Raw genomic sequence first — 23090 nt, forward strand, 5'->3', positions numbered from 1 at the left:
AAAAAAATGAAGTAAGGCATATTCTACAGGGAAAGCTATTTAATGTGGTTAGACTCTGCAGTGGTACTGCCTTTGATTCCAAAGAAGAACATTTATTTGATCATATTACAGTTCAAGACACTAGAAACACTATCACACTGGCATAAACTATAGATTATTCCAGCCATTGGAAGATACCAAACAAGCTTGTCATAAAAATTACTATAAGTGCACGTAGGTATGAAGGCAGGCAGTTACATGAAACAACAGACAAGGTTGGAGCTGTAATGTAAGGTCTCTGAAAACATATTAAAAAAAAAAAAAAAAAAATCAGGCCATTGCTGCTCTGCTGCATCAAGAAACCTAACACAAAGAATCTCATCCTTAACATAACCCTGCTCTGCGTGCACTTATGTCTGCACCACAGAGTGGGTCAGGGTACAAAAATATCCAGAAACAAGCAGCAGAGCTACCTCTAAAGCTGGAAGCAACCCTGCCATATGACAGTGTAGTGCTATGCCCAAACATCTTCAAGAGGCAAGGTTTATTGACACAGGTCTATCATAGTGTCCAGCTGACACAACTATACCGCTTACGATCCAATTACTGTCTCCATATGCTATTGCACTGGGCCATGTGCACACCAGAATAATCTCAACAACACAAGCAACCACAAAAAAACTTGTATGATGGGTGCATATTAAAAAAAAAAAAAAACAACAAAAGGAAACAAACAAAAAAATTCATTAGTAAGATACTTCTCTGACAAAGACAAGTTTTTTCACATACCTTTGCAATCTTAAATAGGAACACAAAAAAGTGTCTGAACCTGATGCCAGAACTGATGCAGATTAACTGTAAGTACCAGAGCTAGCTAAAGTTTTGTTTGCACACAGATACAGAACTGTGGAAATGCAAATCCAAACCAATATTGCAATACCTGTTTATTAAAAAAGACAATAGCGATTAAAATATCCCATTCATACAAGAAGTTCACTAGTTGGTAACATGTTTTTATTAGGTTTCTTCTTGACTTCAGAATAATACTGAGTTAAGTGAAGATTCTGGTAATGGCATTGTTGAAAAAAATCATAGATATGGGCAAGCATTTCAGTTTAAAAAGTTAGTACGGAAAAAGTTATCAGTAGCATGTTTACAGTGTGTGGTGAAAGAAGGACATCGGCAGGAGAGCTGAATGCCAGTTTATAATTTATTAAGGGCAGTACCAGACAGACTGCTGGAAGGAGACAAGCATGCCTTGGGGTAATTTGCAACACAAACAGCAACAGTCTGTTTCCTGAAAGTCTTCAGCAGCAGAACCACACAAGATACATGGAAGGCAAAAGAATTATAAAGAATTCAAATAACTTGAGCTAAGTCTGACTCGCTCCCATCATCTCAAAATGTGAAAGTGACTAGCAGGAATGAAAAATATTCTTCAAAAGAAGTGCGAAGGGATGATGTAATCAGACTGGTTTTAAAAAAAAAAAAAAAAAAAAAAAAAAGAGAAGAGCAAGCTTTAACCAGGCTTCTGTTCTAAGAAGCAGATGACAGCTTTAGTACAAATAACATTTTTTAATGGCTGGGTTTTACTTTCAGAATGCTTCTACCTTACCTAGTTGGCCGCCATTCAGCCCCATGGTATACACTGCTTCCTTAGTCCATAGCACTGTATGGAATCTGCCTGCAGCCACTCCAATCACCACTCTACCTTTCAGGTTTTTTGCCTGAACCTAAGCACAAATCCAAAGTACATCTTTAATGTTAAGCAGCAACAGGTGAATTTCACATGTACAAACTTCTGACAGCATTTAACTCCTAAAGTCATTAAGAATGAAGCATTGGTATCAATCCACATACAGTCTAATAAATCAGGATTATTTCAGAAGTTTTTCAAGTAGGGCACTACTGTACTACTGACAAAAAGAAGTAAACTTTTTGCACTATCTAATCAGAACTAGAATCAAATCTCCTGAGACTGTCTTTATATGTAAGATGTTGAACAAGATTGCACAGGACATGTATAAGACAGCCAAAGAAGACTCAGGTGCTGCAAAAGTGTCAGCTAAGAAGTTTCAGGTTGTAAGTCCTAACACCCTAAACACACTGCAGAATACTATACTACTAATTCCACACTTCACATTTAACTTGATTTTCCAGATCAAGATGATCAAGATCAAAGCAAATACTGTGGATACACAGCTATTGTTACACTACTGAAGAGCATCCCATTGTACCCCAAAACTCTATCCTGTTGCACTTCGGCCAATTATTCTTTCCTACTTTCATAACACCGGTAGTGCAATGTTGTTCTACTCTGCATCAAGCTTCCTTTCAATAAAAGGTAATGTAAATCTTATTTACTTTAAAAAAAAAAATAATTAGAAAAAGTTATAGATTGAGCATAGAAATATAGTCAACTTCCTGATACCTATACCCTCTCTTCCCTGTTGCTGTTCTTCCCAAGGCATTATGACTCCAGAATCAACAGTGCTTCCAGCAAAGGAGACAACCATTAAACCCTGAGATCCATCATCCAGTGATTCAAAAAGAGTAAAGAGCATGAATCTCAAATAATACATACCTATTACTCTTACATCATTTCAGCTACAGAACAATTTGGGGAAGAAAAGGGTTTTGGCAATTGTACCTTGTATCATACTTAGCACTACAAACTTTAGTACAGCTCAGGTTACAAACTAAGACGTTTATCAGGACACAGGTAAGTATTTAAGGCTCAAATATATGATAACAAGAATCAAGATTTTATCTGAACTCACATTCAACTTCATTGTCCTGAAAAAGTTTAAAAGTTATTTCCACAATCTTCACATTTTACTTTCTGTTAAAACAAACAAACAAACAACTAAGCTTTGACTTATGTTATTTTTACCTGTCTAGGAACATTGCAATTAGTAGGAGGAGGAAGAATACCCAATTGATGGAAAGTATTTAAACCAAATGTGTAAACATATCCATCTTCTGTTAAAACAACAGTATGATCCTTCGCTGCAGCTATCTGAGAGCAGTGATGGCCAGCTAAGCCTTCCACAAGTCTTGGAACCTGAACAAGAAAAAAAAAAAAGAAGCTTGATATTAACCAGTGTCCATCTATGAAACTAAAGTTACGCCAACAGAAAGTCATGACCAAATATTGAACTACAGATGAAAATGCATTTCAACATACAATATGCTCATTAACATAATTACCACATCCAATGCAGTAAGATGAACTACTTTCATTTGAAATGCATCCTCTGCAATCAGGGGAGATGATTTTTAAGCTACCTGCTCTGAAATTAGGTTGGAAACTATATCTTCAGGACAGCTGGACAAATATTAACTATTAACTCTTTTGTTTTTCTTTTTAAATTACCATGAGCAATAAAGATTTCTCCCTTCCTTCAAAACACAGGATAATCCTAAGAAATTGTCAAAGAATAAGGAAGCAGTTCTGTATCTTTGACTCTTCATGCATTCTAACATAAGTTCTCCTTTATTCAACTAGGTAACACCCCAATTTCAAAACAGCAATTTGCAAAAAGTTCTAATTTCATAGAACTACATTTTTTTAAAAAAGCATTAAAAATTGAGCTCCAGTCTTCACTATGATATCCAGCAACATAATATCAAGTTCTACCAGATACTTGATATTAGAAATTTTAAAAAACTATTGTGCTGCAAACGAAATGCACACTAGCAGTTAGTGTGCACAGGATAAGATACTGAAGTCTAAGAATTGTGTTGTCATCATATCTTAGTCTTCTCAAATTTTGTTTTTGCATATTGCAACAATGTGCAATTCAAATGAAAATGATATGTGAGTTTTCACTTAATAGCTGTGCAAGTCTAGTAAGAAGCAACCCTACCATCACTTTTCACGCCACTACAGCTCCACAGTACTGCTGTTCCCTTTGTGTCAGCCCTGACACTCATCAGACGGCATCACAAACCTGTTTAAGAAGCCAACCCAGCCAAAAACCATTTGCTTCCACATATCTGGCATCACCTAGCCTTTAAAACAACGTGGCCATAACACAGAAGTCTGACCACAGTACCTAGCTATCTTAAATTAAAATATATTTAAATGCACATTCTACTCTCTGCCACCTCACTAGTAGTACTGGAGAGGTATTTTTCTGTTATTTGGTGGGGAGCAAGGGGGTTTGTTTGAAATCAACAGCAAACTGGTTTTGAAAGTATACTCACAGAAACTCTAATTCACTTTTTAGACTTGCTGTTTGAAATAAAAGAAATATAATGCTAGACTATATGAGATAGCATAAGATAGCATACCAGGCATGTTTGTTCATCACCATGACCCAAGCGTCCTCCTTGTCCATGTCCACATGTATAAACTTGACCTTTGTGGGAAAGGAACACAGAGTGGAATTTGCAGAGTACCACCTGAAAGAAAAAGGGCAAAAAAGGGGTGGGGAGGAGGCAGTATAAGACAAATTAATTTTCTTGGATAATCTGAAAACACCTGCCAAAACTACTTTGTGAAGAAGTTCAGCTTTAATAAAGATCTGTTTGTGATAATACAAGTAAGACACTAGTACTAAAGCACAGGACTGCCAAATGAAGTCACAGGCAACACAGAATATTTGATTTACATTTATTATGTACTGCCTTAACCTACTTGAAGAGACCTACAGTTTGTATTTATTAAAATAAGTTCAAGCATAGCCCTACATACTAACAGAAGCTCAAAAGATTGAGTTTTAAGGGCAACAATATTGCCTCAGAAGAGCTGAAGGAAACATGTTAAGACTGCAGCACAGATTGTCTGCCCTGAATGCTTGTTCAAGCTGCACTTTAAACTTTCAAACATTCTTCAAATGAAGTCCCAAGAAGTTACTAGGAACAAAACTACTGTTACAGGAAGAGTGCTTAAGAGTACATGCTGCTTTCAACACAAGAAGAATTTTAATTCAACATGTATCAGATTCATTGTCCCACTTCAGTTCACTATGGGAGTTGCACAAGAGGTCAGAAACTCAAAACAGTTACAGAAGTATCATGCTTCTGAATTTATTTAATCATATACGAGCCATATATCCAAGCTAAATAATATAAAAAAACATTCTCCCCACCAAAATATAGAACCATGATTTAACTGAGGGTGATCAGGGAAGGGGGAGGTAGCAAGAATATAATACAGCAGGCCTACTCTAGTACTCCTTAGCTGCTCTAAGCTGCTTGCCAGATCAATGGAAACTGCTTGCTGAGAAATAACTAGGAAGAAAAGAAAAAGAGAGGGGTAACAAAACCAAACACAACAAAAAACCCACAGACCCAATTTTTTTTTTTCATGTGAATTTTCAAAACTTGGTAACATCTTTGACAGCTGTTTCCCCACACACACCCCTCCAAGTTCACTGAGAAACATGCCTATGTAATGCATTCAGAAATACCTGTTTGATATACACGCCATTCCGAGGAAAAAGGTCCACCAATTCAGGATGATGTTTACCCTGTTGACCACCATGACCCAAAGTAAAATTTATATTGCTACCCCAGGTGTAGACTTCAGTGGGATCTGCAATGAAAAAAATTTTCTCTGCAGCTTGTAAATTTGCGAATCTCGTGCATAATGTCTTTGAAAATCAACTCCTGCTGTTTCTATTTAACATCTGAAGAGGAAAGCTGTTTTTTACCTAAAATTGAACCTTTGAAAGTTGTATTCTTATGAAAAGGAAGGTGCTATGACAAAATATTTTAACATCAATGTACAGAAGACGATCAACATTACTTATTTTCCAGTTGCAGAACATGCAAGCATTCCTCAGCAGCAAATTTACCTGTTATGTTTTCAGAAGACAATTACTACTACCTTAGATCATACATGTTTTGTTTCAATTTAGTAAAAAGACTTTCCCAAAAAAAGGTTATCCTGTCATGTATGAAAACCATAAACACTTTCAAATTAGAGGTGTGGCCAAAAACTAACATTTTATATTTTTTAAATAACCTCTCAGTTACAATGATATCTGAACACCATTTTCTGATGAGTAAGAAACTGAAATCAATGTATATTTGATCATGTTGAGCTAGTACTAAAAAAGTTAAATAATTTTAACATATTTTACAAGGTAAAATTAAAAATACTCAAAACTCAGGATCTGCGTAACCAAAAATACTTAAATTGACTGGAAACAAGCTGAAAAGAATAAATTTCACTGTGCAACAAGACTGAACTTGGGGACATGGAGAAAAGGGGAAAGAAGGGGGATAGAAAAGTATAAAACAACATAAAAATAAGTAAAACCACTGGAAAAACTATTCCCCTGTCAAAGAAAACCTTGTATGCTCAGAGTTATTCTTAAATACTCATTTCCTATTTGGAGAAATTGTATTTAGAGTGACTGTAACTAGCTTATATCAAGCTACCCAGCCTAAAAATATTTTGAAGATTCAAGAACATATTCCCCCTCTTTTCACAAAAGACACAGAAGTGATGTAAACTACTCTTATCAAATTCAGAGACACTGAAGTCTCTCTGATAAACGGAACTGAGATAAAAGAGAAAAAAGTCACAGAATAGTTGAGGTTGAAAGGCACCTCTGGAGATCATCTAGTCCAACACCTCTGCTCAAGCAGGGTCAGCTAGAGCAGGCTGCCCAGGACCATATCTCTCAGGTTTTAAATATCTCCAAGGCTGGAGTCTCCACAACCTCTTAGGGTTACCTATTATATCACTTGCCCTTTTTTTTTTTTTTAACCTCTAAGGCAGTCATTATTCCTTCCTTTTTGCTACACATGTGCATCCTGTGCCTACTGCCAAGATTCTGCACCTGCTGTCTTATGACATTAGTGACTCCACATCTTCAGATATCTCATAACTTATACAGTCCTAATTAGAAACGGAAAACATTGTTTATGCTGGTACATACATTAATACATTGTTGAAACATATCTCCTTGTAAAATACAATTTAAGCTACTTGATTTCCTACCAGTTTTCTTGAAGACCACATGGATTGGCCTATCTTTCATCACAAGATCTAGGGCTGATAAGCCTTCTTTATCCTGAACATACAGACTAACGCCATGCTGAAAGAGAAGCAGAGAAGGGGAAGGAAAAAACAAAGTTAAAATTGAACTTCACATCTTTAAGTATGCCAGGTAAACGTTTAAGAAGCTAAACAAATCTTTAATTAATTGAAGTTTAATATTGATAAAAGAAAATCTTCAGATTCTTTCAAGCAAATTGTAAGCAGATCTGAAAAAAATCAGTGCAGTTCTGTTCAACTACATATACATCATGTTGATCTAATAACTAGGATTTTATTGTATGAATACTGATTGAGCAATATGATCTAATCAGGGAAACACAAAGGAAACACACTTCAAGATAAAGCACCACCATCTAGGAAGGGCAAGTATTTACCAAAAATGCATTTACCAGCTTTGAAGAATACATTTTCTTATATCGGCATGTTTACAGAAACAGTTTTGACAAGCTGGAGAAGTGAGAACATCAAAAAAACCTACTATGGCTTTGAAAACAAGCAGGGAACAGTGGTTCACAGTTTCTGAGAAAGGGCAAGAGGACATGAACAGCCAGACAAGACAGCAACAAGGAAGCTTCAGAAGCACAAAGCATGAAGAGGTCATTGCTTTAGAACTTTGAGAGAGGTAGATCTTCTCTGTAAATACCGTTTTCTCAATACAAAAAAGTGCTGCTACACCAGCACTAGTTTTAAGGAAGTCAAGTGTTATCAATCAGATCACTGAAGGGGAGAACTGCAGATGTCCCCAAGTAGGATGTAATGGATAATACAGCTGTACCTATGTACCACAGCTCATGGCTAATATAACAGAAAACCTGACAGAATTTCACACTTAAGAGGTAAACATATGAAATAAAAAAATCGAGGGAGCACAATCCATTCAAGCATGACAGAAGGACAGCTAGCCGCATCTGCTGTAGGGATTTTAACCTGTGACTTCATTTGGAAAAGCACTAGCCAGAAGAGCAACACACATTGTCCAAAGTATAAAGGCAACCCTACTAGCAACAGTGCTGGTATTAATTCACTATATGATAGGAAGACCAACCTATTTTTATGATTTAACAGGTAGTTGGATATTCTTCTCTTTAGCAGCTGCATAGGTTATTCACAAGCAGAACAGAGGCTGCAGTGATATTCATGTGGTCTAAATTTGTAAAAACAAACCCCAATTGCTGAGTGGCAAAACTTGTAGTTAGATACAGTCTGAGAATAAGCCATGACTACCTCCAGCCCACAACAGAAGTCTGTCATCCACACTAGTTGAGTACCCCAGGGGTTGATATTGGGGCCAGTACTGTTTAACATCTTCACTAATGACCTGCATGACAGGACAGAGTACACCATCAGCAAGGCTGCTGATGATATAAGACCAGGAGGAGTGGCTAATAAGCCAGAGGGTTGCGCTGCCATTCAGAGGGACCTTGACAGGCTGGAGCAATGGGCTGAGAGGAACCTCATGAAGTTCAACAAAGGGAAATGCAAATCCTAGGGAGGAACAGCTCAGTGTACCAATACAGCTGGAGGCCGACTGGCCGGAAAGCAGCCTGGCAGAAAAGGACCTGGGGCTCCTGGTGGACAACCAGTTGACCACAAGCCAGCAATGTGTCCTCACAGCTAAGAATGGTGAAAGCATCTAGGGCTGCATGAGGGAGTGTTGCCAGCAGGCATTACTCAGCACTGGCAAGCCACAGCTGGAGTGCGGGGTTCAGGTCTGGATGCCCCAGTACAAGACAGACATGGACATACAGGAGCAAGTCCAGCAAAAGACCATGAAAATAACGACTGAGGCATCTGACATACAAGGAGAGGCTGAGAGAGCTGGGATGCTTAACCTAGAGAAGGTTCGGGGGGGTGGTAGAGGACATGTCTTATCAACGTGTATAATAAATACCTGATTGGAGGCAGAGGGTGGAGATCCTAGTGATATCCAGTGGCAGGACAAGTGGCAATAGGCATCAATTGAAATATAAGAAATTCTGTTTAAACCTAAACCCATTTTTACTGGACTATATATATATATTTATAACTGACATGTATTTCTGTCTGGTGAACTTCTGAAACCTGGGAAGAGTCCAGAAGGATCACTGACTCAGCCTTAAGCACAGAGAGTGAGAGCTTTGTGCGCAAAGTTAGCTTGCTCTCTCCTAATAGGAGCTCCCTGCTGCTAACTGGTCTGAGCCTTCATGTCTCGCTGTCCTTCTGCGACACCTGCACTGTTCTGCAGCGCAGTTGGAGAAGTCACAGTGCAAACTGTTGCCATTCACAGTAGGTCTCCCTCCAACCCTGATGGAGTAGCAGTATTAAACACCAGCCAGGCAGGCTGGCAGCAAAGTCTTGTGGCTTTTTTTTTTTTAAATCAGTTGGAAACAGAAGTGCTGAGGTACTAACAGGCTGACTCCTGTTCTTACCTCTGCTGTCAGTGGTTCCAAAGAATGTTTATCAATATGGTGATAGGCGCTTTATACATATAAATATATATTTTTTTTCTATTTTAATATATAAGAATATATAAGTGTGTATATATATATATTTTTATATATATATATATATATAAAAGTATATAAAAATATACTGGACTAATATTAAAACACTGGAACAGAGATGTTTGAGTCTCTGTCCCTGGAGACATTCAAAATCCAACTGGACACAGTCCTGGGCAACCTGGGCAACCTGCTCTAGCTGACCTTGCTTGAGCATGGGGGTGGGACTAGACAATCTTTAGAGATCTCTTTCTAGCTCAGCTATTTCATTGTTCTATTCTATAATCCTGTTGTTGTTGTTATAAATCTGTTCTTGCTATAATACCTTTCTATAATGCAGTACAGCAGAGAGACTTCAGTTAAAGAACTGGGAGGCAGAGCACTCTCCATGAGCTGCTTCATTCTGCTTTTTAGAGAAATATCAGCAGAGTTAGCTATCAGAAAAACCTCACTCATTTATGCAACTGATAGAAAAGTAAAATACGTGTGGGGAAACCTGTATAGGCCTCCTATAAGCAAAGATGATGATATCTGTATCAAAGATACGGATATACACACACACTAGAGGACTGAATACTTTTCATTCATCATATACAGTTTCCAGTTTTCTAGAGAACAGAATCATGTACAATTCTCACACAAACACCTACTTTTGTGAAGTTTAATGAAAACCTCCTTGCTATGTAAGGGAACAGCACATGAAATCTATATTTAACACTTACCAGACCATCAAGAATTAAACACTACTGGATCCACAATCATTTTGCTTAAACTGCTTGTTGAAAGCAAAGTTTAATGCTTACAAATGGCTAGTCACAGCAATTTAAAAAGGCTGAACTCAAAATGGAAAATTCTCTGCCTTAAAACGTTTCTTTTTAAGTAACCCTGAACCACAAATATTTCATCTTCTCATATGGTTGAAGGGACCCTAAACATCTCAACCATATGTAGCTCTTCCCTTTGCCATGCTTGGGACAGGAGGTACAGAAGAGCAATTGAAAAATATACACAACTTGCTAAGTGGTAGGAAGGAAACAGCAATTGCAAGAAAGAAACGAGAGAGACTGAGCAAAAGCCCTGGTTAAAACATGAATGAAATGGGGATTCACTTAATAAAATGCTCCATATCTTGAAGTGCTTATCTCTCAAATGTAAGATTCATTTCTAATTATAATTCCATTTAAGCTTTTATTATTTTGTGTTCTCTAAAAACGTTAATTGGTATAAGTACTGAAGAGTCTATTTTTAGACTATCTTTAGTCTGATCACTCTCTACTTTTTAAGATCCTGACCCTGATATCATCCACACAAATCAGTCTTCAGCGAAGTCCACAATTAATCAGGGATCCTTACTCAGTGCTGATTTCTGCATGGGCAAAGGCAGACATCTTTTATGAACACAGAGACAACTTTGAAGTAAATCCATGCACTGTGATCTAAACGCAGTATTAAGACAACCCTCAAGAGGCCTTCAGGCAAGTTTAAAAACCCACTTTTACATAACAAATACAACTCTAAAAATTGTAGATACCAAGGAAAACTACAGCTGTAAATCACTCACCTTCAGTAATGACAAAACACAATCAATGTATCCATAAAATATACTTCTGTGCAAAGCTGTCCATCCAGACTCCTTGTCTTTCGCCAATAGATCTACTCCTTTGGTCTCAGCCAACCAGTCTAGCACACCTTTTTTGCCACAAGATGAAGCAAGATGTATAACATTTCTACCAAAGGCATCCTTTATAGTTGCAGCATTGTAGCAGTAAGAAGAGAGAAAGGCCTTGATCTGGCCTTCACTTCCTCTGGTTACCACAGAAATAACATCCAAAGCATGCTGTAGAGATCGACACTTTGAAGTGCAGTCTGGCATGAGAGAACTCATCTTCACTTCTGAAGCTGCTCCTCTCCTTAAGGGGAGCAACCCTTAAGTGTATCAAGGCACTCCAATTCAGTACACAACACAGTGCCTTAAAAAACTTGTAATTCCACGGATGTAAATCCAGTTTTATTGAGCTGCCATTAGAAATCTTTGTACTGCTATGTTTGGCACTTGATCCAAATAAATATTTATAAATATATATTTTAGAAGTCTTATTTCACCATCTTATATAACAAATATTCTTGTCCATAGAAAATTCCAAAAGTGAACTACCTCAAGTGTGGAGAGGGGGATTCCCCCTCCACACTACCTTATTCTTCTAAAACTCCATAATTGCAAGGGAGACCTGAAAGAGAAGAAACCAGAACAGATCAGTCAACAAAAATTCTTTTCCCCAGCAACTCTACCAATCTAAATGCATATCAAACTAGTGCTTGCAAGTACAGGAGCAATGTGGCAAGGGTTAACTGACCTGCCCCATGCCAGCTGAGCTTATACTCAGACATTCAGTCAGTTTAAAAAGACATGACTTCATTCCCCGTCCCAGCCTCCAAAGGCACCTCCTCCCTTTCTTTGACATAAATCTTGGAGGCTACATAGTGAACTGGGTCCAAAAAAGTCATTGGAAGAGAAAAAAAAAAGTTTGCTTTCCCAGCTTTAGGGTCCTTAGGACCCTCATAGTTTACTGTCTGATTATATCATTACTTTGTGATCAGAAAGCAAGGACTGAAATAAAAGACTGCTAAGGGAAAAAAAAAAACACTAAACAAAAAACACCCACACACCAAAAAATCCTCACAGCTGTTGAGTAGATCCTGGCTAACAGAAGCTTGCTTTGTCAGTCCCACCCAGAATGAGGGAGGGACCACCACAGTTTCCCTTAGCCACTGCAAAAAAGGATTATTTCTTTTTTTACTTTCTCTTCCCTGGCCTGAATGCCTACCCATCTCCCTACTAAGTCTCTCCTGTAGAATCAACAGGAAGGCTCCTCTCCACCACTCCCAGAGCCACTGACAAATGTGAGAGGAAGGATGGCAACAGAGTGAAGAAAAAAAACTTGTACAAGAGCTGTGAATTCAGACTGTTAGCACTCATGCCGGGCAAAGGTCTAAAGCTCCTGAAACAGGCAGGAAGAATGAAGGTCTAGGTTGGAAGAGGTAAGGGAGGAAGAAGAAGGAAAAGGAGGCAAAGATACAAATTCTTGTTCATGAAAATATATTCACAGTCTGGTGCATACAGCATTTCTGCTTATCTGTGCATACTCATCTCTAGTATATCCATCTTTCTCTGGCATCCACTTTCTCAAAAGTAAAGAAGGCCTGACAGAAGCACTGATCTAGCCTATTAAACACACGCAGTTATATTTAAAAGGGCTACAGTACAAGAAATGCAGACAGCAGTATAAAAATCACACATAAACCCATCTAAAACAGAAAAACTGAACTATACACATCACTGATACACTGCATAATTTAATGTGAACTGCTATTCAGCCCCCAAAAAATTCACACTTCAATCTTCTCAAGCATAAATTGCAAACTGAGTGAAGTTGTATTCAATCATGTGCTAAACTCCTTGATGTTTTGGTTGCTCTGCAAACTGTAGTTTAAAATTGTTTTACCAATGAGTAAAATATTCCAAAATAAGTTGGACAATGCTACCATGAAAGATGAATAAATAAAACTAAGTATGTTAGCAAATCCTTGGGAAAACAAACAAACTGCTACCTTTCCAGCTCAGTAGTCATTATACATGTAACCATGTGCACACTGCACTCCTTGCCCCCCCCAGCCTGTTGATCTTAGCTTCCATTGCTTTTCAGGCACTGAATGCATAACCATATTTTGTTAATGTCGCTATCTGCAAAGACATGTCAGGGAAAAACTACTTTGTTTGGAAGAGAAAACAGAAATCCCATTCCTCCTCCTATTTCAAGAATTATCAACATTGCCAGCCAAGTTGAAAGCAATCAGTTTAGAGCAAGCACTAGTAATAGAATCTAAACTCTCGAGAAAAAAAAATTCTAATCCAAGAGTATTCATTTAAATATCTCATGACAAAGCCTTCAACAATTATTTTTCCACCTCATTCAGAAGGGATTAAATACTTGGAATGGAAATCTGCAGATCAAAGTTGTTCAGCATGTACCTTCAAAACAATTTCAAACAGCAGATACATGATAAACAAAAAAGTAGTTTTTATTCATTACAATTTAGTCCCTCATCCCTGTCCAGGAGTAACAGTCCAAAATATTTCAGAGACCAAAATTGACCACAACCGTTTAGCTTACATTTGTCACAGCGAGCTTGAGTTCACCCTACAGGGCATTTTACAACCAACACACAAACTTCTGCAGTAACGCAAGAAGTTAACATATACCTGTGTGGACTCTTCTCCTTTCACCTTCTCTAAAGCTTCAGACTATAAAGAAAAGTGAACTGCTGCTGCAAGCTTGGAAAAAAGCTCTAGTTTCAGGAACACAGCCTGACTTGCTGCTTCAAGGAATCAACGCATAACAGGTGACTGCTATTAGCAGACTCAGATTGCCAGTGCATCAAACACTCTTCTAAATAGTAATAATTTAAAAAAATATATTTGGAGATCTATAGGAAAAACATCTGAAGTGCTATTATCCTCAAACCAATTTGTCACATTTCATCAATATGCCACTAGGCACTAAAATTATGCTGTGGAAGAAGTATGAATTTTACATATGTCTTGTAAAGCACATCTTAAATATAATTCATTGTTAAGACATTGCTATTAGCGCTACAAAGAAAGGAAAGTAAAAATAAAAAGAACAAAGAAAAATTACTCAGGGGAGTCATAAAATGAAGTTGACTAATCTGTTAGGTAAACCGGTATGAAATGGCACCACCACCCAAGGAAGCAGTCCTGCTGTGCCCCATGCCATACCTTCCCTTATGCAGTACACACCTATTTAAGACACTGAATTGCATGAGAAAATGATTCAGAAGTAAACCCTGGTTCCAAAGAAAATTGTGCCCTTACAAGAATGGAACAGAGATGCCAGAGAAAACTTTCTTTAAAGCACCTGGGCTCTAGCCTCACCAAACACCAAAATACTGTGGACAATAAACCACATATTAAAAGAATTAAGTCTGCGATCAGATAGAAATACAAACCTGCCTTCCTCACACTAACTTCATTTTTGGTGACATTTACTGCAGCTATGTGAAATCTGACTCTGCTGAATTATTTCTTTATAAGTCATTCTAACACAGCCCTCCTTTATTATAAACATTACAACACTAGATACTATATTAGTACATTGACATAGACACCTTGAATTTCGAGACAGAAGGCTGTAGAACAAGTTTTCACCCCTCCACAATAGACTGGCACACCAATAACACCCACTATCATGTTATTATAACATCTGAAAAGGGTTAATAATCAGATCTGACTATTTTTTAAATATAGAGTAGGTCCTTAACTGAAACCTTAAAACTTTAAAATTGTGAACTGATGCTCACATCTGTGTGAAAACCTTGTGATTGCTGTCCAAATGCTTACTTCTAGTGTATGGAGTCCCAGCTGAATAATCAGCACCTACAATAAGCACAAGATAGGACAGTACCAGCATTTTTTAAAGTTTGAATTTAAATGTCTAGAATGCAGTGCCCTTTTGATTATGTATCTCTGCTTTTATTTGCAGATATTTCTGTAGGCTTCTCAGCACTGATCATATTCATGTTGTAATACCAGTATCTTCCTAATGCTGTAAATATTGAAAGACATAAATAGCTAAATAGGATTACTATCTTTTAAACGTGTTTATGATACAATAGGTATCATTTGGAATTCAAATTATTTTTAAAAACTGATTCCTAATTAACATTTTCATGACAGAAAAAGGTCACAAAAAATGGAGGAATTGGAGCAGTATTCAGAGTATCCCAAAGACATTTTATTTCAGTAGCAAGCGGGTTTCTACATTTTCCCTTAGAGACATGAGCTACTTATTATACATGTTCACAGCCCAGGAAAACTTAAAAGATTACAACCGACTTGGAAGCAATTCCTAAGTAGCAAGAAGGTGTTTGTGGTATCTTGCCTCCTGGAAGCGAGTAGGTAGAGCCCTCTCACTCTGCTCTTCCCCTCAGAGAGGGCAAAGCACCACCACACAGCAGCTGTCAGACGCGGTCCAAGAAGGAGTGCGTCAGATGTGTCATCTGCCCTTACAGAGTCAGAACTCCTACAGCTGAAAAAGAAGCTCTCTGCCTACTGTGGTTGTCTCACAAACCTCTGTCTCTTTCAAGAAGTCATTATAAATAGGCAAAGATTTGGCACTTTTTTTGCTAAAAAGTCTAAAATCAAAGCTGTCACACCTCTCGAGTATGAAATTAACTAAGATTCTACACATCTGTAAGACTAAGCCAACAAATACCTTAATGACTAAGGATGATGATGGTAGGTTTCATTTCCTGAAAACAGCAGAGGACAGATGTGAAATCCTGACATTCTGTACAACCATTGCGAAAAATGAACAGAGCTGGCAGAACCTTCCCACTGTGGAGTTCCAGAAAGCTGTCTGTGTATCAAAGCTGCTTACAAGGGACTTCTGGTGGGTTAGTGGTCTTCAAGTCCAAGGGTTCTGTTTACCTATTTTTGTTATCCAAGATGCTTCCCAGAATAGATAAAAAAATATATAATCAATTGTATTCTGGTTATATGAAGTCTCACAAAAATTAAGCCAGAAGAAAGAGGTGATGATGCCAAGGCAGCTTTAGGACCCTCTACTACATATCTGTTTCTTAGTCACTATCTTTCAGAAGACAAACCCAGTGAAGGCAGAGCATATTCAGCACAAATTTTTGTGATGCCTAGAACACTGACATTTAGCACAGAGGCATCGCAAGCTACTGGATGAAGGAAAATACCAGACTGCTCGTTTCCAAATCTGTAGGATCATGTTCTCCATCAACACGTTCCCAATTTTCTTTTTTTCTAGAAAGTATTTCCACAGAGGTTGTGTGCTCTTGGCTCAAAGGTACAAGGATGCTACCAGAAGAGAAAGAGCAACCAACCCTTACCACGTGGTTGGATGCAAGAAACATATATTGAAACTGCCAATCTGGGAGGCACACATTTGATACTAGAATTCCTATCTGTGGTCTTTCACATTCTTCCTGATGAAAGCCTACACGCAGTATTAGATCTAGCAAAATCTGGCTAATGTGGATACCGGTACCAAGGCAGTGGCTAGTAGCTGCTGTTGTGGTTTTTTTTATCCTAATAGAGACAATGGTCTCACATGGAAGTGAAAGAGACAACCGAAGAGATTCAGATAGTTAGAACTCAGTGCCACTTGAAGACAGATTGCTGGTTTTGCATTTTCCACATGCACTGCATTAAAGGAACTTAATTGTCAAATTAGTGACATGGCCTTGAAACCCAGCTTTAGGCTGCTTTAATAAGAACATATTTCTCAAGACCTTATTTGATCTTTAAATTCATATAACTTCATTCCATTCACTGTTTCTCTGTTGGTTTTTTTTTTAATTTATTTTTTTAAGTGGTACTGATTTTTTTCTAAATACCAGTTGCATCTAGGATGCACTTGGTGAAAAACTACCTAGTATTTGGCTCTCCTAAAACAGAACTAAATAATGGTTTCTATCTTCCATATAAAAGGAGCCTAGAGTTTTCCTTGTCAATCCTAATAGCCCTCCTTTAAAAAACAAATAGTGTAAATAATATGGCTTTTCAGAAGGTGCAAAATTCATTTGCTCTTCCTTTTGATAGTAAGTTCCTAAATGAAAATAGATATGACTGGCAATATCATACACTTTGGGAAGGTTAAGTCCGTCCTTATAAGGGTATTGTGAGTTCTTAAAGATTTCCAGGGTGGAGTGGAAGGGGAGCTTCAGAGGGGGGGTTGTTTTTTGAACAAGTATACTGACATTTAATAATATTCTCCAAGCTGGTATATTCGCACTTGTTTCATAACATCACAAAAGACCTGTAACCATAACAGCATGGAAATCCTGAAGATATTTGTACCCAAAACAAACTTCACCATGCAGACTACTTGATGAGTAAGCTAATCAAAGAAACAAACCTAAAGCTTACAGAATCAAAGCCATAGGAATTTGCTATCATGTAACTGATTTTCCAGGATTTTCTGTTGACTGTAGTCTTACCTAAAGGCAACTTTCCCTAATACATATTAAAGTAATAGTTTAAAATCTGACAAAAGTGACTAGCAAATTGAAGCTGAGTAGTAATATAATAAACGTAGCCCTGGCATTAAGCAACATATCCTCAAGGAAACAATGCTGAATTCCTAGATAAATAACAGCAAACACACCCTTCAGCTATAAGCAGCACATTGTCCAAGGCTTTAAAGAACAGCTAGACTAGTAATTTCTATTCAGAAGATTACATATCCACAGTTTAACCTGCTCAGAAACTCCCTGCACATTTGTTTAAGTCTGGGCATAAATCTAGGCTTTTCAACCCCTTGAATGATATTATTTGAATACACGATATATTTTAAGGGGGGGGAAGTGGTTGAATATACAAGGAAAAAAGGGTAAATCTAAGATATGCAGCAGCTTAGAGTGGTTTGGCAGTCAGAAATTCCCACATAGACTCTTTTAAAAAAAGTAGCTGCTTCTTGACTATATTACAGGAGCATTGCAATACAAGGCACAGAAAGCAAGCGTTCTGCTCTTCTCAATACACAAAAACAAAACAGGTAAAGTGCTGCCCCTAGTTCAGATATCAAGTTTTAACAGAAGTAGATAAGCAGAAGAAAACTTTTGAAAGAGCAACTAGGATTCAGAAGGTTTACAAAACAACCCGTGAGTACAGGCTGAGCAAACTGGATCTATTTTCTCCTTCAGCTGTGTTTTCTACAGACCACCCAGAGCCTTTGAATAAAGTGGCTGTTACATAAAGAAGAAAAATCAAAACTCTAGTCCATTTTACCCCTGACAGTGGGATAAGTAGCTGTTTGTTCAAATTTTGTAAGAGATTAAGATGATATGTCAAGAAGCACTTTCAAGCAATAAACTGAATGCTAGTGAGGCTCTCAAAATGGGCTAGACAACAAGCAATGTGTTCAAGTTTTAAATAAATGTGACCTGCCTAGAAGTAAAGTTATGGAGGAAAACCAGCTTACTTTAAAAATACCATGTTCCACCATGCCCACTATGTCCCGTGGGCCATGGCAGATCCAAGCTGTTTCATTTACTGGGCCGGGGCCTCTGTGCCACCACTTGGCACAGGTACACCTCTAGCACAGGTGACCTTTAGAGGTTCTCTCCAGACTTCCTGCAACTTCCACCTCCACAGCAACAACAGCATAATCCTTATCAGGATGAGACATTCAGTGATCCAGCAACTCTTAATCCATTTGCTCCTAACAAGCACTACCAATTACAGGCAGACACATCTGTCAAAAAACCACCAAAGTACCATTGGTAGCTAAATTCACCTACAATGTATCAGAGCGGATCTATTACTCAGGAATCATAGTACATAAACAGTAAACTGTGAAATACTGTGCTTGGCTCATCTCGAAATAGTCAAAACTACTTACATTTAATAACTTAACACTATCCAAAAAATTAAAACATACACAAAGTGGTATAAACAAAAGTACAGTGAATGCAGTTACAGGCATTTCCACAATATACTGGGACCTTGCTCTGGATTTTTTATTGAAACAGGTAACCTGAAGATAAGTCAAGAGCAATGAACCACAAATGTGTTCTAGAATTCCACCACATTTAAAACTGTAGCAGATAAATACATCAAGTCGTAGGAAAAGTTGACTTTTCTAAATGCACTCTGAACTTTTGGTACAGTATTATTAGAGCACCCACAGCAGATGCTGTTGGGTGATTATTATTTTTTTTGTAAACCACAAATTGTGGTCAGTTTCCATGAAGACAGACAACTACACTGACCACGTCAGCAAAAAAAGGGCCGGACTTCAGAGATCAGGTGGTTGGCCCCTAAGAAGACTGCACAGAAATATCCTTTTAAGCTAACTACGAGATTTCAGCTCTGGTGCTTACGCTGCTGCTGAAAGCCAGCAATACTGTGAGCTGCTACCAAAAGCGACAGACAAGTATCACCAAGAAGGCCAGAAACACAACAAGCTTCCCGGGAATCCCCAGCTAAGGAAACCTGGCAGAGGCTGCTGCCAGTGTCAAGGGGGGGAAGGTCTGAAATGTTTCAAAGAGCCAGCCACGGGCGAGGGGCAGGCGGGGGGAAAGTGGCCGTTTTGACTCTCACTACGCAAGTCCCCACAGCCGGGAAGGGACGAGCGACAGAAGAGACTTATCAAAACAGGCGCCCGAGCCACTTTTCTTCCGCCTCGAAGCCAGTCCCCTCCCATCCTACGTGGCCGGCGGCCCTCTACCCTCCCCGGCTCGGGCTCTCCCCATTCCTACGGCCCCCCGCCGCCGCCTCCGCCGCCCCATCCCGTCCCTTCCGGCAGGGCCAGCCGTGACACTGCCCCTCCCCCAGGCCCGGCTCCCCCTCCGGACACATCAGCAGGTCGCAGCCCGCCGCTCACCAGTCGCTAGATGAATGGACTCGGGCGAGCAGGGCGGGACGCGCGCTGGGCAGCGCGGGGGCTCATCCTCAGTGACACCGGGGCAGGGGCAGGGCCAGGCTGCTGCGGCTACCGCGACACCTCAGCCGGCGACGGCGACAGCCGGTGCCAGCAGCTCACAGCGGGGCGCAGGGACAGCGGCCGCCGCACCCCCGAAGAAGCAAGCAACCGATTGGCCGCGGCGCCGCCGCACCTCGCACGCCGATTGGCTGCGACTGCCGCCTCGGCTCCGCCTCCCCACGGCGGAGCCCGGATTGACTGACAGGCCGGGTCAGGTGGTGGAAGGGGTGCGAGGGGGCGGGGCGGGTCTCGTGGGCGGGGCCTGCCAGGACGGGCTGTCCCGCGGTGTGCAAGCGGTAAATCAAAATGGCCGCCGCAGGTGTGAGGGGCTGGCAACGCACGTCATGTCGTGAGCGAGGAAAGGGACTGGAAATAACGGGGAGAGAGCAGGTGAAGAGGAGAAAGCTGAGGTGTTTCGGTGTCTTTTTCTGTCAGTCTTCTCGAGAGAAGCAGTGTGGCCGGCTGTGAAGGAGGATGGGTTTCTGGCAAGGCAACACCTCTCCAGGAGGACTGGAAAACAAATAGTTAAATAATCAACCTGCAGGTCTCTAGGAAATAATGAAGTGAAATCATTGAGAAGGCTGTGTCGAGGCAGATTGTCTTAAACCAATGTAATATCTATCTCTGACAGAGCAAGTGGGCTAACTTATATGATACAGCTTGATTTTTGTGAGGCTTTTGACACCATCTCGGGGCAGTCTCATAAGCGAACTTGGTATGTGCACAAGGATTTGAAAAACTACTCTTGTAAAGTAATTACCTATAGTTCACTTAATGTGTGTTTCAGGTAAACTCCATGAGGGCTCAGTTCAATTCTGCTTTTTAATTAATGTCTTGGATGATGTCACAGGTTCTATAGATTACGGTTTAATCTAGAAAAGGATTGGGGTGTAGCATTTTAGGGTGGGAAGCTAGGAACCAAGACAAGCAGTACCTAATATAAAATACAGAGTTAAAAAATCATGCATCACTTTTTCCAACATATAGAAATATATTAATGATGTATTAATGCTAATGGCCAGAGTTTCTATGTGTTTCTTTAAAGCCACAGTTTTATCCCCTGTGTGGTGCAAGAATTAAAAGACTTCGAAACAACTTTGCTATTTTTTAAACCACAGAACATTTGAAGTTGAAAAAAGTTATGTGTGTTCTTCAGCAGCAGTTCAATTTGGGGAAGATTGACTAGAACTGGTATGTAGGTGAATCAAGCATTTTTATCTATGCTATCTGACCCAGTTAGTGTGAAATGTGCAATCTGCTTTCTGTATTTCACTGTATAAATGTTTGATTTGCCAGCAGTCATTTGCCATTGTAACTAACCCTGCATGCTATGTGAGATTTATTTGTGCATTCTTTTCCTAGTGATAGCTTCTTTCTGTTTCAGTCATAAGCATACCTCAGAGGTGGCCTTGCTCCAAGCGTGCTGCCAGCTGGCCTAAGAACAATAATGACCATCTGGGGAGATAAGGAGGTCCAAATACAGCTGAAGTCAGTCATAAACAATGCTTTGTTGTACAATAATGAATTCAAGTGAATAGCTGGGACAGGCATCCTTTGGAGGAGTAAACAGCACGGTGGAAAGATGAAGAGGTTTAAAGTAGAACAAGGCCCAAGACAACATGAATAGATTCTGTGTGAGAAAAATAATTTCTAAGAAGCTGGACTGCCACTCAGATCTTTCAAACGAAATACTACTGTAAAGAATAGAAAACTACAGCAAAGGACACAGAAAAGTTGGAAGATAATACTGAGTCACAAATAGGACCTGATGGACTCCGAGTCAGCCAAAGCCTTGACAGAATAACCAAAGGCTTTTAGCAGTGGGTTTCTGTCCAAGAGTTTGGTCTCCTTTGCAGGACTTTTAATATATTCACGGAAAAATAAGATATTAACTACTTTACCTATTGGTTTATTGTTCAGGCTTTTCTAATTGTCCCCAGCTCATAAGTCTGTAATAGAAATTCCTGCTATCTTGTGCTGTCTCTGCAAAAGCAGCCAACTAATGAATGCCATTCACAGAATCAGGATGATATGGTTTGATTTGCAGAGGTATGTTGAGGTGATAAGTTTACATTGTAAAACAAAAATAGCTCAAACAGGTTAACTTGAGCCTCTGTTTAAATTACTGGTTTGGTTTTGTTTTGTTTTACTAGTGGAAAATGACAATATTGTTGAGGAAAAGTACACTGTTTTAAGCCTTTCAGAAGAAATTACAGGGACTGGAGATGAAAAGCCAGTAACAAGTCACTGAAGAATCTTTTTTAATTGGGTAGTCCAACAGCCAGATTTGTGAGTTCTGAAGCGTGTAGTACATGCCTGACAGGTAGGAACTGTTCATCTTTTTTTTTTTTTTTTTTTCAGTCTGTGGTGAAAAGGTCTGAATTATCACAAATAAACATGTAATTATCTTATAGGAAAAAAATGTGTCTCTGACCACCATTGTTACTTGTTGTAGCAGCTCTAGAGTTTAAGTCAAAAATCCCTCAAAAAATTGAAAGAGCAGCACTTAAAAGGAAAACTGGTATACTTACCCATCTTCAGAAGTTGAGGAGGACATCAATTTTGAGAGGATTAATTAGCCTACAGAGTGTATTTTTTGTCTTGGTATGCATCTCAGTTCATTGACTGTGCTCCAAATGTGTATACTCATTCAACACTACGGGTGATAAATCTAGGCTATAGGAAGGACACTACCCTGTTGGGCAGTTTTCTGGTGACCTATGGATCCTACCCATCCATCCAGAGTAGTCTGCAGAAATATGGAGGTAAAGTTCCATGGCTTGTGTGCTGCATCAGACTTAGGCTAATGGAGGAATTAGAGGAGAAGATGTAAGCAACAGTAAGGAAAAAATGTACTCTGTGCTTTATGCTATCACTGTAACGATCTCATAACAGATTTCTGAAATTGATTCTGAATGTTGAAAAAGGATGGTATTTAACTCTTATCAGCCAGTAACAAAAAGTTCAGTCTATATACCAAAAATGAAAATAATTATTTTTTTCCTTTTTAGCTATACTACCTGTTGAGTGACAGATTTCCCCTTTCACGTTTCTATTTATGTGCCTTAGCTGGCCTAA

The 23090-nt window shown here is 39.1% G+C and overlaps 1 protein-coding gene across 10 annotated transcripts in view; it reads right to left on the reverse strand.

Moving 5' to 3' along the window:
- Positions 1-20115, reverse strand: part of IBTK (inhibitor of Bruton tyrosine kinase) — a 63782-nt gene extending 43667 nt beyond the window's left edge. For 9 of the 10 annotated variants that reach the window (XM_075498265.1, XM_075498262.1, XM_075498264.1 and 6 more), the window contains exons 1-7: positions 19914-20115; positions 11039-11705; positions 6938-7034; positions 5397-5521; positions 4276-4386; positions 2873-3043; positions 1595-1712 (exon numbers count right to left, since the gene is read on the reverse strand). In XM_075498265.1, the coding sequence (XP_075354380.1) occupies positions 1595-1712; positions 2873-3043; positions 4276-4386; positions 5397-5521; positions 6938-7034; positions 11039-11362 (946 nt within the window). In that variant the 5' untranslated portion in view covers positions 11363-11705; positions 19914-20115. The remainder of the gene's footprint in view (positions 1-1594; positions 1713-2872; positions 3044-4275; positions 4387-5396; positions 5522-6937; positions 7035-11038; positions 11706-19913) is intronic. The other variant, XM_075498268.1, reaches the window with a different exon arrangement.
- Positions 20116-23090: the final 2975 nt, after the last annotated feature.

The sequence above is a fragment of the Mycteria americana genome, chromosome 3 (genome assembly GCF_035582795.1).
Source record: "Mycteria americana isolate JAX WOST 10 ecotype Jacksonville Zoo and Gardens chromosome 3, USCA_MyAme_1.0, whole genome shotgun sequence".
In the NCBI taxonomy this organism is placed as follows: Eukaryota; Metazoa; Chordata; class Aves; order Ciconiiformes; family Ciconiidae; genus Mycteria; species Mycteria americana.